This window comes from Clavelina lepadiformis, chromosome 9 (genome assembly GCF_947623445.1).
Source record: "Clavelina lepadiformis chromosome 9, kaClaLepa1.1, whole genome shotgun sequence".
NCBI classification, from domain to species: domain Eukaryota; kingdom Metazoa; phylum Chordata; class Ascidiacea; order Aplousobranchia; family Clavelinidae; genus Clavelina; species Clavelina lepadiformis.
The window spans coordinates 5,625,476-5,643,202 of record NC_135248.1 but is presented as its reverse complement, the minus strand read 5'-3'; the positions used below and the strand labels follow the sequence as shown (position 1 = coordinate 5,643,202).

General features: G+C 34.9%; 2 protein-coding genes across 2 annotated transcripts; both read right to left on the bottom strand.

Annotated features, from left to right (window-relative positions):
* Positions 1–359: 359 nt before the first annotated feature.
* On the bottom strand, positions 360–4,777 carry LOC143470561 (dopamine beta-hydroxylase-like). The gene is made up of 9 exons (XM_076968776.1): positions 4,598–4,777; positions 3,164–3,348; positions 2,689–2,878; positions 2,242–2,510; positions 1,930–2,055; positions 1,461–1,730; positions 1,042–1,221; positions 717–904; positions 360–591 (listed from the first exon to the last, which is right to left on the bottom strand). The coding sequence occupies exons 1-9, from the start codon at positions 4,677–4,679 to the stop codon at positions 360–362; spliced, it is 1,722 nt and encodes a 573-aa protein (XP_076824891.1). The 5' UTR covers positions 4,680–4,777.
* A 4,925-nt stretch (positions 4,778–9,702) lies between these two features.
* LOC143471043 (agmatinase, mitochondrial-like) lies at positions 9,703–15,573 on the bottom strand. The gene is made up of 10 exons (XM_076969371.1): positions 14,720–15,573; positions 14,349–14,498; positions 14,043–14,151; positions 13,806–13,893; positions 13,358–13,472; positions 12,322–12,370; positions 12,030–12,225; positions 11,812–11,912; positions 11,422–11,585; positions 9,703–10,282 (listed from the first exon to the last, which is right to left on the bottom strand). The coding sequence occupies exons 1-10, from the start codon at positions 14,754–14,756 to the stop codon at positions 10,206–10,208; spliced, it is 1,086 nt and encodes a 361-aa protein (XP_076825486.1). The 5' UTR covers positions 14,757–15,573; the 3' UTR covers positions 9,703–10,205.
* Positions 15,574–17,727: the final 2,154 nt, after the last annotated feature.

The window sequence follows — 17,727 nt, the reverse complement described above, 5'->3', positions numbered from 1 at the left end:
TATTCAAGCACATTTGTAGACTGCTATTTATATATATTGCGAAAATATTAATACACTGATTAATTGTTGATATAGTAATTATTATATTAAGTTATTGTCTGTTTTTGCTTTTAGTACGCTTCGCGTCCCTAACCTCACGCTACCCTATGAGCTCAGTGAAGGCCGCACGGAACATACTGTCCTTGCAATGGTAAGCAAGCAAACGCCTCCACATTCCAACGATAAGTGGATGAGAAAAGCTAATCATAAGACATTGAACATCAATACGGAAATTACATGGAACTTTATTTTCGCAAAATAATCTATTGGGAAAAAACAAATTTTGGTTTTATTGCTTAAAACGAATTCTTGTCGCTACACTAATGTGTGCAGTTGTTTGTTGGTTGTATCTTTTCGACCGGTGTAACTGGTTGTTCAACATTGCGCCATTTTCCCGGCCATTGTTCACGATTGGGTTTCATGCAGTGAACATCAATGGACGATTTGCCATAAAGTGATTTTAACAAAGCAACTGATCCATGATTCCAGGATACATTTTCGTATTCTTTTTTGATTGATTCATGTTTGCAACTCATACACGTTCCTTTGATGCTGCAACGATATCAAAGATGCTTAAGAAATTCCACGAGTCGTCTATAGTTAACTTTTACATTTAAGAAAATGCAGAAAATGCAGAACATGCGAAAGTGAGATTGTGACCACTTCCAACTTTGCACCTTTTCAAAAAAAAGAAAAATTCCATCAGGGAGATTTCTGACGCGGAACTTTTGCAAACTTCCAGCTTGGTAGCAGGATAGTAATGAAGATAAGTGATACACATTTCTTCACGAATGCCCAAACCACCGAATGTTACATTTGTTCTCTTCTCTGTACTAAACTCGCAACTTGTTACGAGAACGTCACCCTGTGCAACACATGACGTAAGACAATGAGATGTTTTACAGCATATTTTAAGTTTAAAGCCGCCATGCATTGAGAAATATACGAATTAAACTACCAGAAATATAAGTATAGCCTGCATAAAGTGTAATGTTCATTTACCGGCAAAACTTTTATTGGAGGGTTAACATGCCGCATGTCTTCGAACCATGTTGAATAGTGGTCATCACGACTTATCTCTTTCACGGTGTTTTCCCTAATGCGATACGTTCTTGCTTTACGGCCAGCAAGATGAGTGTGCAATACAGAGCCAAAGATGTTGATACCTTCTTTCGGAAAGGCCTGTGAAGAAGTAGTCAATGATATTTCAGCAGTTTTAAAATTATGTTGGACAGCCTTAGGGTTTTGCTTTTCGGTGGCAATCATTTCTTTATAAAAAACAGTATTCTAAGGTAAATCATAGTGTTGTGTATTTGAAACTATGCATTTTTGCAAGTAATGTATTATACAAAAAGTGTTATACTACGTGCTACAGAACAAAATTCAGATCTCTTTATACAGCGCTGTATATTAAGTCCTACCAACGACGTGCATTTGGATGGACAGTACCCTGACCATGCAAACGTGCTTTGTCCCGGAGGAATGACCATATTTGGTGTATAAATTAATCCATTCTCGACCACACCAACTTCATGTTCACGCAAGCGTGTCGTATAATGAAATCGAATTCCAGATCGATCCACGACCCCCTCAAGGTGAGCTTGATTGTTGTAATGCATTTCCAATCTTACATAACGAGATTTGGATGCGGAGTAAAATGTCAAACCAGCTTCGTTTGGATAGAAAAATGCCTGAAGATATAAAATATTTAGATATTAACCGGAAAAATTTTGATTATCAAAAATATTATAACTGTCATTTCTATGTACAAAACTTGTTGCTTAGTCTACATAAATGCTTTATTTTTGTGTTCATTTATTCCTAAGTCATTTATAATGCTGATTATATGTATAAACGATATATATTATCATATGTAATTGTTCTCTAAACCTCCATGCCAAAAGCCCAAGCTGCAAGCACATGACTACATCTATCAATTTGAGGGTTAAGTTTGCCTTCTTCGCATGTTCCGCTGAAATAAGGGATTTCCCCATCTTGAATATCACACCCAAATACCTGCGGTACATGGCAAGTTGTTGTTTAATTAGAGTATTGTTGTATATTTGTCATTTTGCTATTAATAATGCCTATTGCCTTTTTCTATTCTAATCTAATTAATCCCATTCAAAAAGAGCTCTTTTCTCAAAGATCACAAAGCGTTTATAGACAATTCGTTCAAATTTAGCTGCATTTGTGCTTTACCTCAATATGATGAACAATGCCTTTGCTTTCAGCTGAAATAAAACTCTCGTATCCAATTCCATGAACTCGTGTGTCGAAATCCGGTAACCGATGCATTGAACACCAATAAGTAGTTCCTTGCTTTGGAATTGTAATGTTTGGTGTGAGAATTTCAAACCATTTTGAATCTTTTTCTTTCGTGTATGAAAATGGAGTTTTCAATATTTGAACACGATAAAGATCCTTTTCGAAATTTTCCAAAGTGATTTTCTCAGCAGTTCCTTCTTTGTCTAGAAACACAAAACGATTATAATTATCAGGACAGCATGTCAGGTATCACGTATATTATTTTGGATTTTGTAGGATCTAAAACGTTCATGAATGGCCTTCTAGAATAGTAAACGATAGTCTGTTTTTGAATTTGCGATTAGTGGTGTAGAACGGTCATAACTTATGTTCAAAACTTACCTTTTGGTAAGCCAAAAATGGTCAATACGTTTGTTGTTCCATTGTCAAGTTGATAGTCATGGGAATCGCAGGTTGAAAAAAGTCGCTGAAACCTAACGGCGATATGATTCGTAGACACGCTTGTATCCAGAAGTTCGTAATCCTGTTGTTCGATGCAAGATAAAGAAGCTTGGTCGTTGCTCCAACAATCCTAAAGTTATAAGATTTCATCTAAGTGTTTGCTTTAAAAAAGCCTATTTACATGATATGATTTTAAACACTATACAAATTTAAAAATGTACTCACCACTGTAAGTAACCCACAAAACAATTCACAATTTCGTTGTGATCAGGTTATTAATTACAAATTACACAACTATAGTGAACTCAAAGCAAGATGTTTTACGATGCTGGTAATCTTTATATCATCGCTTTGTTACTTATATCTATTCAGACACATGTGAAGTTTCTAGTACAATCCACCTAACATAAATTACCCGAACAACTACTCTTTGGCCAAATTGCTGTACAAGTAAAAGGTCCGCTTGGTACACACTTCCATCACCAGAAATCCCAAATCCAAAAGCATGTTCGGTTAAAAAGGTTGCGGATAAATTTAAAGCAAACGTTGCCGTTTTTGTTTCGTAGTCCACATTCCACTGAAGGTCGCCTGATTTTGTGCCTGTCATAGCAAGCAAACAAACAAGTTACTTTGCAAACATAAATGTGCAAACAAAACTAATTCTAGCTCTTCTAAGAATATAATTTATGTATCTTAAGCTGTGTATAGTTTTTCTAATCTGTTTTCTCATTTACTTTGATATTAATTTTCAAACAAAACTATAACCTACTGACAGGAAACACGAAGAGAACAATATAATCAATAAACCTATATTTACCATGCTGCCTTCTGTTATACAGTATAGCTTTATATATAGTTATAATTAGGGCAACCAGTTTTTTTACCTAAAAAGTTTAAATTTTGACCTTATTTTGACCTAAAAATTTTAACTTTTGACCTTATTTTGACCTAAAAAGTTTAAATTTTGACCTTATTTTGAAAAACGCTATACTGATAGTCTCTACACCAGGGGTTCCCAACCTTTTTATGTTCTCGTACCACTTAGCCACCACGGATTGTCAACACGTACCACTATTTTCAAAACAACTAATTTGATCCAATATTCGCACAGCAGCATTGTATTAATAACAATGACAGCAGGGAGCAAGATCGACAAAAGTAGCTTACTGAGTGCAGAGAATTTAGTACGGAAAGAAATAAAAGTGTTGTTCGCATATTTTAGCAACTAAAAATTAAATTGTTATACTACTATACTGTATATCGCATGCAACGGAGAGCTGCTCGCGTACCACCTGAAAAGCTCCCGCGTACCACTAGTGGTACGCTTACCACCGGTTGGGAACCCCTGCTCTACACTTACAACAGCAACTTTCTAATCTAAAGCTGCATTTAAAATTGACAAAACGCTTTTCTAGTGTTGACTTTTTTTCGTTTCTGCGTATTAAGTTTGACAACCTGCAGTTTCAAACGCAATGCCTTCACATCGTGACGTCACCAGACGCGCTGAAAGGCCTTCCCTCTCTTTGTGGCTTTGGTTCTAAGTATAATTTGAGGCACTGGAATTGTTTGCGGTACAAGAAAAGAGAAAAACGGAAGAATAATATTATAAAATGATTACAAAATTACAAGTTTAATAGATTTTGACCTAAAAAGAAGACCTAAAGAAACAATTTGACCGTATTTTGACCTAACGTAACATTTTGACTTTATTTGACCTAATAACTTCTATACCACATGTCGTACAAAGCTGAAATTTGTTTTGTGCATGTTTGATAGCATTCTGAGCAGGTTAAAAAAAATTGACCATATTGACTTTTGGTTGCCCTAGTTATAATATAGTATAGCTTACCTTTGTGAAATAGCTCAACATTATAAGCTGCAACCGCGTTGATAATGGGCAGCGCAAAACTTACCAAGACTACATTAAACATGTTTTCAAGAAGAAGAACTCAGCAAACTTTGCGATTAGTTTTTGTTTTCTCTGAAATTAATAGCTTAGACTGGGCCTCAGTTACTATAGAAAATATATGTTACATGTTCCTCATAAAATGTCTTTTATAGTCAAAATATTTGATACACTCTTAATAATTATTAAATTTGCACCGACATATGACGAGTGTTAGAAGGAAAGTGGAAAAAGCCGCTTTACACAATAAGTATCGAAAAACCCGCTTTTAATATGTTTAGTATAGAGCTATAGAGCTCTTGTTTTACTAAAAAAACTACAAATTGAAGAATTAGAGCTGACGCAAGTAGGTAAAAAAACATTTTGTCATTTGATTTTAAATCTGAAGATTTAATAAAACTCCCTGATGACGTACAAGGACTCATGATCAATGGCTTGGCTTTATATAGCAGTTTTACATCTTACATATCTACCGCTCAGTATAGACCTTGTTTTGTAAAAACTAACTATGTAGTTTTGTCAAACGTGCGCATAGGAGGACGCATACCTGTAAATTGTGCTTCGAATAAGATAATAGTTAATCTACACATCGCGTTTACTAACAACAGATATATTTAGCATATACACCGTAGAATATAATACAGTAAATTCCGCTTAACATGACTACCCACATTATATGACCACTTTGGTACAGCCCAGAATTTTGCCACATAAAGCTCCCCGTTTACCATGACCAGTCTTCGGATATTATGACCACTGTTGCGTCTTTTTCGGAGTTTTTTTGTCAACTTTTCGTGTCAATTTTGCAACTTGTCAGTGACAATTGTGCCGCCTGTATTCTCGACTCTCCTGCTGACGTTCACTTTAATATTATTGCTTAACGTTAATGAAATAAATGATGAGTTCAAAATTTTGTGATTTTGTGCCTAACTGTATCGATCCTAGTCTGATTAAACGAAACTGTAGCAGTCAGGGATTTTATGATCAAAAAAGTCTGGTCCCAAGGTTGTCGTAATAAGCAGAGTCTACTGGTATTAGCGTTATAAGTACTATAGCTAATTCAGACATGAAAGTAGGTAAGATGGTCCGCTAGGTGTATACGGTTTATTAAACTTATAAATAAGGCCGGTCAAATGATGATGCAAAACTACAAATTGTTATCCGCATTCATTTTGTTTTTTCGATTGCTGATCTCTGTAAATTACAAAGACATTTTGCTTAAGCCTAGTTTATTGTCTATGCACAATTTTGCTTTGATAAAATTTTGTGTGCTATTAAGATGTGATTTGCATGTCTAGGAGTTGTACCATGGTTGGAAGTTGTGCTGAACTTAATTCTTTGCCATCAACAGTGAGGCAAAAAAAGATGATCGCGCTTTCTCACATGATGTCCACTGAAAGCGATAACGCTTGAGAAATTGAGTTCACTTTTATAAAAAAAGATTTTAATCTTCAAAAATCTCTCAAAATGAAAGCTCAAAATAAAAAGTAACTTTTCGACAATTGGCCCATTGTCTTTGTATATTTATATATATTGCTCTTTTGCCTTTTCTTAATGTCCATGTTGACATTTGTTTATGTTAAAAATATTCAACATAGTATTACAATTCGCAAAGGAGAATGATCACTTGTAACTTAATCGTAATGGTGGCTCCATGATTCCGTAAAATAATAAATTTAAAGTTTTTGTAACGAGCGTTTCAGTTAGTGGTCTATATTTTCCGCCTGCCAAAATTTAAGCAGCTAGAAAGGTTAGGCTTTCAGGTGCTTGGGTCGCTGGGGATCGTTCCCTAAGTCGCCCCTACGGTAACTGGATGTCCCCACTTACCCTCCCCCTAGAGCTGAGCTCTATGTAACCGACATATACGCATTGAGCTGACAAACTGATATTTTTTGTTGCGGTAGGCCTTGTATTGCTGTTATATAAATGTACAATAAGTATATACCAGTAGGCCTATAAAACAAACTATAATTTTAAGCAAGACGTCCCAAAAATCCTCCTTGGTAAGTTTACCATATACGTGAAGTTATAATTCACACAGCCATAAAGTGAAAGTCTACTGTAGCTAATGAACAAATGTGAGGTGAATGGAAATAAAATACCGACCAAAACATAATACAGTGGCAAACAAACATAGGCATTAAATCTATTTCCTGGCAGTTAATGAGTGATAAACGTTTATTAGGAGTCTTTTGTAAAGAAATTAACATACTTCTAATTTACATTGGTAAAAGTTTTATTCACAGAAGACAGAAGTGGTGCGCGATAGCACATTTTTTATTTACTGTTTTAACACATAAAGTCACGCCTAGATACTGCTGGTACAATTGTTGGTTCGAGGTTTCAGTTCGGTCGGCATAACTGGTCGCAGAACATTACGCCATTTCCCCGGCCACTGCTCCATGTTGGGTTTGAGGCATTGAAGGTCTAACGAAGATCTGTCTATCTGATATCTGTCTATCTGATATCTGAGATCTGTCTATCTGATCGAAGGTCTAACGAAGATAGTAATTGTAACAAAGCAACTGATCCTTTATTCCAGGATATGTTTTCAAATTCCTCTTTGATTGATCTCTGTTTGCAATTCGTACACTTTCCTTTGATACTGCAATGATATCAAGCATGCAATAACACCATTTAGCGCTTTTAGGCCCTACATGCTTAAACGTCACAAGTTTTAAACAAAAACGTGCCTTTGTAAGTCATTTAGCCACTGACTTACCTTTTGAGAAGAAAGAAAAATTCCATGACAGAGGCTCTTGAAGCAGAACTTTTACAGACTTTCAACTCGGTAGCAGGGTAATAATGCAGGTAGTCAACGCACATTTCATTTCCAGTGCCCACTCCTCCAAACGTTACATTTGTTCTTTTCTTGGTATTATACTGGCAACTTGTTACGAGACTATCTCCTTGTGTAGAACACATTAAAACTGAGACGGTGAAGACTTGCGTTTTTCGCATTTAAATTTACAATGAATTGGCAAAGAACAAAATCAATTATAGTTTATATACCAATTTACTGTAGTTATGGCCTATAATTTTCATAAAATGCAGTATTTGCTTACCGGGAGAACTTTTATTGGATTAACATGTCGCATTTCTTCAAACCATGTTACGTGATTGTCACTACTTATTTCTTTCAGAGTGTTTCCTCTAATACGGTAGGTTCTTGCGTTAAGACCAGTAAGATGATGATGTAACAAAGAGCTAAATACGTTGATGCCATTTTTTGGAAAAGTCTGTCAAAGACATTTTGACGATATTTTAACAATACTTTAAACCATAATTTATAGCTTTAGATAAGGGCATTATAATATGTTGGTGGCTTTCATTACCATAGAATTAATATCTTTGCCATAGCATATAAGATCTGTTGCTAAACTTAAGCGAGGCATTTTATCAAATGTGATGGGTTACAATTTAATGAAGAAGTTGTCAACAGTTTTATATAAATCACCGGGCCTACCAGCGATGTGCATTCGGACGGACAGTAACCTGACCACCCAATTTTCTTTGTCCTGGAGGAATGGCCATATGTGGTGTGTAAACAACTCCGGTCCGCATGACTCCAACTTCATGTTCACGCAAGCGTGTCGTGTAGTAGAACCGCATTCCAGACTGATCTACGACACCTTCAACGTGGGCTGGATTTTTGTAATGTATTAGCAACCTTACGTAGCGAGATTTGGATGCAGAGTAAAATGTCAAACCAGCTTCTTTTGGATAGAAAAATTCCTGGGAAATAAAATGTCAAAGTTCAACGCAAGAACAATTGTAGTCTTTCAAAAATATTATGAGATTTGCTGTTAGTCGTCAACGTATTTGTGCTATTTCGAATTATTTCACAAATATGGTGAATTTATAGTTACGGGTACAAAAATGCAGCAAATCGTGCAAGAATACGGTGGAGATGAAGTATTGTGTAAACTAATGTTTAACGTTTGTGTGTTGTACTTTTTGTACATGTACAGTATAATACTCGTTGATTTCTTTTTTCCAACCTCGGCCCCAAACTTCCATGCTGCAAGCAAATAGCTACATCTATCGATCTGAGAGGCAAGTTTGCCTTCAGCACACATCCCATTGAAAGATGGAATTTTCCCGTCACGGACGTCGTACAGCAAACTACTGTGTCAATCGATTTGGCAACTCTCAATAAAAACAGTACAACTATGCCTGAAAATTTTCAACAGCAATAAAATTGACAAAGGACTGTTTGTATAATATTTACTTTTGAATTCAAGGAGCCTATGAAAAAGATTTATGGTGATAAACTAGACTAACTAAAAAAAACAAGAAAACTTCACTAGGTCGCTAGTGTCAGATTTTAGGACAAAAGTATAAAGTTTTGAACAAACAGACTTTGTTCAAAACAAAAGTACATAACGTGATCAAAGAATACTACAATTTGAGAAAATAGTCCTGAAAGTTATTGAGATATAAGCGTTCAAAAATATTTCGAGTCGCAAGAGACCGAGTTGGGCGTTTAAGGATTAACCGGTAGTTAAGTGTACCTTTTTTCAGGATACTACCAAAAAGAAAAGTAAAAAACATTAGTACTTTTATAATTAATTCTAAGGAAGAAGACGTGGACATTTAACATTATCTAAGATGATTATCTATTATAACATCATCTAAGATAAATTTAAGATGAAGGTGTCATGTCAGAATGTTTGTCAGGTTGTCATCTCGCGATTACAAGACAACTGTTGGCGACTTCTCTGCAATTTATACTTTTTGTAAAATCCACAGAACATTGATTAGAAGCGCAGGAGTATCATGTCAGTAAACTTCGGGATCCCGTAACCAAACAACATCGAAAAAATCAGTCTGCTGTTATGACATCATACAACAAAAAAATTTGATCGAATCTATATAAACTCTTCAAAGACATGTCTTTTGTTGAAAAAATACCTGTTGCTGGACTGTCAAACATCTCTGTTATTTAATCTCATAGTGTGCGTTACGTGCCATAAACCTAAAAGCACCTTACAGTGTTTACAACTTTGCATTCATCTATGAAACAATAATTACTGATTTTACAAAGGTTTCCTTCTATAATTAAACTACCATATATTTTTGAGAGATTCTCCCCGAAGGCAACAAAAACAAGATTCCACTGTAGAATCAAGACATTACATAGACACATTGTTTGTAATGCACGTTGCAATTATTGATAGAAACAACAAACAAATAAAACATAATTTCATTTCAATGATTTATACACCATGATTGTTTGCATAACGTACAACTAACATCAACAAAATATGAAGATTAAAAAAAGTATCGAATCAAATAACAGATGAAACTTGTTTTTGCATATGCAACCGTCCTTAATAAAAAAGTTTTTTGCTTAAGAATATTCAAATATAATGTTAAATGGAAACAACAGTAAACTGATACAAGGAATTACATACTTTGATAGACATATGCCACCGTCATGATGAAAAAATATGATTAGAATTGTGAATAACAGAGCACCAACTAAAACAACCGGTTCTTAAGGTATCACCATCACTGTAAGCACTACGAGCAGTTCACTTTAAATACTTTAGTGGGCATGTTTCACACCTGGCAGCACACACAACATCTCAAACATAAGATTTGCTGCAGTTAAAGCTGTGACACCTGAAAAAAACATCAAACTTATTAGCTAACTTCAAAAGTTAATACTGTGATAATACAATCATCTTATTCATTACAAAGCAATTATGAATACCAATGCTGTGAGATGCAGGAAGTAAGGTGGAACTTAAAAAGCACATTCCTTGTTAAGTATCAGTGAATTGAGACCTTAAAGACTTAAATTCGTTCTCAAATAGCACAAAATGAATTTAGGCCAAAAACAATTCTATACAAAAAATATATAAACCAAATCTGGAGCAACTCCCCTCTTTAAATACAGAAGTTCTCAACCTGTGGTACATGTACCACTATACTGGTATATAAGCAGCTTTCAGGTCATAAGCAAAGTAAAGTTCAGGGTCAGATAAATTTATGAAAATCTCATTTTATTTTGAGTCTGAAAACCCAAACTGTCTTATTCCGGCTATTTGCCCAGGCATGTTTTCCAACATGCTGTAAGCAATGTTTTAAATGCAAAAACCAGTTGTTGAAAAAGAAACAGTTGCAGCACTCACATTAAACTATGGTATTTGATAATTAATTTATAAATTTAATGTAAATATAAAACATACTTGATTCATTGTCATTGTTGTAGCAATCATAACTACAAGGTATGTTTTTATCAAATTAGGTGGCAGGTAACGACCACCAAAAAATAGGTAGGAGGTGCCGTTTAGAAAAAGGTTGAGAACCAGTACAGTCTAGAACATATGCAACAGCCAACAGAATTTTAAACTTTAATTAAGGAAATGAAAAATCACAAAAAGGTCTGCAAAAATTAAAGGGATAAGTTTAACTTAACCCACGGAAAACTAATGCTTCAAATAAATTTTTACAGTATACTACACAAGTACTTCAACGTTTCTTATTGCAGGACAATTGCTGATGAAGCTGAATAAATAGGTCTAATCAGTGTGTACCATGTACAAAGCTTTTGAGCCTATAACAAGCATGCAGTTGCCAAAACTTGTTTTTTCGCCAATTGCCATTTAGTTCATAAGAAAATTGACATTGTTTGAGGAATGCAATACTAATTACCATGTGTTTTTACTTACTATATTTTCTTTTTATCAGTACACTGGGTAATTGAAAGGAACAACTTCTAAAAGCAGAAAGATTAAATTTTTAAAACCTATACTTACCCCCATGATCATAAGGTGGTGAAACTTCAACCAAATCACATCCAACAATTTTCAAGCCTTTGCACCCTCTAATGATTTCCAAACCTTGGGCTGAAGTCAGACCCCCTATTTCTGGGGTACCTGTACCTGGAGCATAAGCTGGGTCCAATCCATCAATGTCAAAGCTACAACATTAAGATAAAAAGATTATGGTACAAACTTACAGTACAAAGTAACAACTAACAACTGATGTGCACACACTCAAGTTTCAGTGTAATACAATATTACTTGTTCAAGACCCAGCAAATACACTTGAAGAGAAAATTAACAATTATAAGATTTACTAATTGCTATCATGTATTCGCAATATTATCATGCGTAATTTTGATTTTTGAGAAGTCATAAAAGTACCTTATGTACACTGGACCAGAACCCATCTGTTCACTAACTTCTTTCATTAATGGTTCTAGCGATTTATGCCAACAATCTTCTGCGGTTACAATGCGAAACCCCTAAAGTTTTTAAAATAAATGGAAAAATATTGTAAAAATGTTTAAAGGAAGCTTTTGAAAATCCCTGCCAGACTGTAAAAACAGTATTGAGCAATTAAAAGTTATCCACAAACTAACTTGATCTCGTTGGTAATCATGAGCATCAACTTTATATGAAGAGCCCCTCAGGCCTATCTGTACCACTCTCTTACAATCCAACAATCCTTCTTCCACAGCTCTTCGAAATGGTGTCCCATGAGCAATCTTTTCTCCAAGCATGGTGTCACTCACATCTCCGTGTGCATCAACATGAACCAATCCCACTGGACCATACCTTAAACATAAACATATTGCATGCATGCACGTGATGTGTAACTTGACATTAACCAAAATACAACATAAAAAACAATACAAAGTTCTGTGATCTTACTTGGCAGCAATAGCTTGTAAAATGGGATAACTAATCGTGTGATCTCCACCTAAAGGTGTTGAATATTATAGTTTGGTAGACTGGCAAATAAATTTTGTTATTGCTTAGTGGATCTCAGTGGTAAGATCCTCAGATCAGGAAAGATTATTTTGTCTATGCCTGAACCAAAGAGAACACATTCATACATGTAATTGTACCTACCCTGAAATACATACACTTGTAGCACAAGAAAGGAGTGCAAAAATGAAAACATATGAAACTATGAGATTTTAGGCAATAAAGTGGAATAAAATTCATATGTCCACTAATTATGAGACAAGGACTCATACTATCTAGATTGGAGTACTGTTAGGCGTCGTTTATCCAAACTTCAAAAACCAGAAGCCTCGCTATTCGATATGAAACTGATGGAAAAAAATATTTTCTGACAAATTTTATCCTTATCTTCCAGAAACCTCGTTGTTTGTCTATAACCAAACAATTTTGGAAAAGATATGCCAATTCAACAGAAAGAGATCATGAAAAGTGTTATGTATTTACATATTAAGTTTTCAGACTAGTCACACAATAATGTGTGAATTACGCCCAGTCACTGACCAGGTTTCCAAATTCTTTCACCTGAATCAGTCATTCTGGACGCAAGTGGGTATTCAACATAGCCTTTTTTGATCTGAATCTAGTGTAATCCTACTCCTAAATACATGCGATTTTTGTAAATTGATTCAATAAAGTAAAACTATGAGTGCTTTGTATCTTTAGGTCGACAGTTTCTCTAAGTCGACTATGCTTTCTGCTTCTTTTCCTGTGTCGACAAAGGTAAATTCTTCTTTTTCAGCTCACTGTGAGTATTTTGTTGTAAAAACCTCTCACTGTAATATATTCTACTAATTTTGATTAGCTGAATACTTCATCATAACCGACATTCTTGTAGCGAAACAAGGTGGTACAGATTAAATGGGATTACATGCAAAGTAAAGACCAGCAAAAAGTTCATGCAAAAATGACGTAAACAAACATTTTGCAAGCAGAGTCTTACCTGCAGCAATTGGAATACAACCATTAGATATAATTTTGGAAAAGTTCTCTTTTATGCTTCTACATGTATCGGGTAAATTGTAGAGATTTACCCAAACATCACCAACATCAGCAACCTAAAAGATTTATAATCCATTAGCATAATGAACATTAACTGAAGAGCTCAGCTTTCATAAAATATATGCCCATTCTATAAAAGAGTAGGAATGGCAGGTAAGGGTAGGCACATAGTTTTTCTGGACGGAAAAAACATTTTCAAGTAAAATGCAAATGATAAACTGTGGAAATTAATTTCTATATCATATCTGGCAATATTTTTGCCTTGTTTTGCAAACAGTACATTTGGTCAATGTGATAGCTGTATACCAAGGACAATCTAGTAAACAGAAGGTTAAGGGATATATAAGGAATATAAACTCTTAAGAAATATAATGAAAAGGTGTTTACACCTGCAAAGAATCATATGGACTTGCTCCAGTGTATGAGTTACATTCTCGGATAAGTGCAGATTCACAACGAATTTGACGTGGCCCAAACCTTTAAAAACATTATATAAGATGCAATTACACTGAAATGAAACTGGACTACAACAGCAACTAAGAAATAGCCAACATATATATACATACAAACATATTTTCAGTTAACTTAAAATGGAAAATTTAGAGTCTTTTCATATCAGCATATACCTGGTACCAGTTCTATTAGATGTACCAGTGTCAATCGGAACACCAACAAAACAAGCATCTAAGCCTTCAGATGTAGCAGCAACTGGCAATCTCATCATACTTGCTATCCCTTGAAAAACAAGATTGTGGTTAAAATGTAAATTTATGAATTTTACAAGCTAAAGAAATATATTTACATTTACTCAGTCATCACTATCATTCAGTTTCTATGACCTGTGAAACTACTTTTATAACTATTTAAAAATAGCTCAGCAAACGACATTACACTAGTGGTTATGGTATACTGTTCAAACAAGGCCTACCAACCTCCAGCCCTAGCCATGTCCATCCCACTCAATGGAATATTGAACTTTTTCCATTTTGAAGAGCTTGTGCTAATGGACATGACTTGAGAAGCTGCCACATTGTGACCTTTTAATAAATGCTTGAGAGGATGGAATTTTTGCCACAAACCATCTGGAAAAAAGTAATAGTTAGTTGCAGCTCACAAGTAGAGAAAAGTTGGCCAAGATTAACACAGCTTTAAACCATATTCTAATAATATGTAACTATTTTTTGTTGTTTTTTAAGATGAGGTAGTCATGTTACCGAGATTCAACAGTACACAAAAACCAACAGCTGGCTCCACAGCCGAAGGTTCCACACAACTGTTTAAGTTAAAACCAGTGAGGACTTACCTTTTAATCCAAAGCGACAAATGCAGGTTTGATACATGACCAAAATTGAGATCAAATGCACAAGTGAAGATTTTAATGTAATCCTATATGATTTATATGTAACATGAAAAAGTAAAAGTAAATGTAAAAATGGGCAAGCTACCTACAATGTGGGTTTAATTCATGTAGTAGTAGCAGTACTTTTCTAATAAAAAAAACTAATGAAAAGATTTAGCCTATAACAAAATATTGGCAAGACAAGTAATGTACCAATAATCAGATCACAGAAAGACCTTATCACCTAGCATGCATAAATTTATAATTGCAGTTAGCATAGTGAAAGATTTTGTTTTAGTTTTATTTCATGGAAACTTGATTAACAACTTAACGTTTAACCAAAGGGCGTTAAACTAAACAGCAAAATACTGACAGTCATTTTATCATTGTAAAGATTGGCATAAAATACCTCAAAAAATAGTGCAGTATGCCATCATTTACTATCATAGGGTACAACTTCAAACTAGGAATGTTCCAGGGATTCCCCAGATTTCACATTTTTGGGTAATTTAAAAATCTATATACATACTATTTTAGTGCCGTGTTTCATTTATAGTACTACAACTCAGTCTACTTTGAGAGGGCCTCGAGCGTGTCATTATAAACAAAGATGACAGGGAACACCTAAATTAGGGTTGCCCAAAGTTTTGAGTGTATGAGCGGCATTACACTATTCTTGTGGCTTGGTAAGCTGCAAACAACTCTGTTCAACCACTTCATCTCAAAATTTCTAATTAAAAAATTTTGCTTGTTAGCCAATAGCACACCGAATCGGTCATCTTATTATTTCCTCGCTTTTTGACTGTTCAAAAAAGAGAATTGTTAAAAAATTGCTTGTGCAGGCTACAATTTGAGCAGCCCTTACCTAGATCTAACTTCTATAATTAGTGGTTTATAAAGCAACTGCATTACTGAGTCCACCTTCTTTTCCATTCTAACAAAGATATACAATCGTATATTACTACTTACTATGGCATTATCTGACAAAGTATCACCAATCAACCAGATCTAATTCTGATTAATGATAAATGGCTCTTAGATAACTCAGGATTAGGCCACTTCCACTTCGAAATGTTTGTAGAGTTAACATTTATAAGGGAACTTACATCAAAAATACTTTTTACTGACAAATTAATAGCATTGTTACTAGAGTCTAAGGAAATGTACACCGACTGCAGCTACTCCACTAACTCACCTTTAGCTTCATGCTTATGCAGTTTTAAATTTACTCTTATTTTTTAATCAGTGATTAATTCGTACTTATACACCTTTTAACTTCACCACTTTTTTGTAATCACTGCAGTCGGATCTTACTTATAAACACTTATTTACCTTTACATGCTCAGAATTTTATTAACTTGCACTTTTTTATCTTTTGTTAACATTGCTGTAAGTGTGCTATTTTACAAATGTTTTACTGTCTATGACATAATTGGTTTTTTATAAGGGCGACCCTACTTTACACACCCACACTACCTCGTTTGCAGTTTCTATCAAAACTTTTATTAACGCTTTCTCTGTTGCATCATATGCCACTCTACATCTATTTTACCTTTTTATTGATTGTTCTCTAAATAACCACTAATTGCAAAATTAAAGTCCAGTACTCTCTACTGTGTTGTAAATATTGTTTTTCAGAACACAAGCAGAAGAACCTTGGATTAAAAAAAGTGTCTCATTCACATTCTGGCAAAGAAGACCCAACCATGAAAAATGTAGTTTCAAGATCACTTGCTCCAACATACAACCGAGCATCAGATATTTTCATCTCTTCTTGGTACCTACACCACTGTCAATGGAAACACCTTCAAACAAGCACCCAGCAGCAGAGATCCGTTGGCACTATAGTGCTCTGGAGGTTACGTCACGACTCACGAGTCATGGGTTCAATTTCTGATCAAACTTAAATTCTCGGTAATGACGTACAGATAAATTATACAACCCTGAGCTGGTGTGACCATTATATATACTGATGTAATGCAATGCAATTTCTCTCTTTCACTTGTCACTACTGCGCAATGTAACAGCAGCAAGCTTTGACCAAAAGTGTAAGCCTTTGTGTCTGACAATAAATAAAAATGGTAACTTTATCATTTAGTATTTTATATGTACAGACAGAATTTAAGCAACTAACAGCAATAGTCACGCCGTTTGAGAAATGGGAACTCATACCATCGCAGCAGAAGCAAAACAAGTTATCATCTTCAATAGTACCTCGCTCATATTGTAACAATAGCCACCAGAGTAGTCGGCCTTTGTGACGAAGATGTTTGTTGTGTAATACTTCATACAAGTAATACTAGAACGAACAAATACTAGTCATTGTGGAAAATGTAGCACATGCACGCATGAGGTTTGCGATGTACGGTGCATATTATACCACACAGATGGAAAATAATATATACTTCCTGGTTTGAGAAATCTACTTTGCGAAGCGTTGCGTTACGTGTCGCCTATGCATGACTTCCTGTGTATCGTTATAAATCGTGACGTGAGTTATTCTTTCATTTATAGCTATTCATTGCGTCACAGTCTACGAAGTCGACCCTAGAAAGTGGTCGACTTTATTATGTAGCTGTCCCAATGTTCTATCTAAATGTATTCGTTCAAAGAAGCTTCAAATATAATCAGATTATACAGTTGTCATTCCCGTGTTATTATTGCTGAAGTCTATCAAAGTTCACTGTTAAGATATACACAAGTAAACAGACTTTGTAGTGAAGTGGGCAAACCTTACAGGTTAAGGTACCATACACCACTTTTCATTACAGGTTCATCAACGTGCATGTCGAGCTTCCTTATCGTGATGCCAATTTATAATAAATAATAAAAAAATAGTTATTTGAACGCAAATTTACAATAAATAAACAAATAAATGCGGCTTCAGTGCCCGCCATCGCGCAAGAACTCGCATCTTTGAACGATCGAATTCTCGTCGAAAACTGCTGTACTTTCCAGACGGGTATAGCCCA

Coding starts and splice junctions, on each gene's coding strand:
- LOC143471043 (XM_076969371.1), bottom strand. CDS start 14,756: ATGTATCAAACCTGCATTTGTCGCTTTGGATTAAAAG. Junction 12,371..13,357: donor TTGTATTCCAATTGCTGCAG/GTAAGACTCTGC, acceptor CAACACCTTTAG/GTGGAGATCACACGATTAGT. Junction 11,586..11,811: donor TCTGGTCCAGTGTACATAAG/GTACTTTTATGA, acceptor TTAATGTTGTAG/CTTTGACATTGATGGATTGG.
- LOC143470561 (XM_076968776.1), bottom strand. CDS start 4,679: ATGTTTAATGTAGTCTTGGTAAGTTTTGCGCTGCCCATTATCAACGCG. Junction 1,731..1,929: donor CTTGGGCTTTTGGCATGGAG/GTTTAGAGAACA, acceptor TTATATCTTCAG/GCATTTTTCTATCCAAACGA. Junction 1,222..1,460: donor CATCCAAATGCACGTCGTTG/GTAGGACTTAAT, acceptor ACTTCTTCACAG/GCCTTTCCGAAAGAAGGTAT.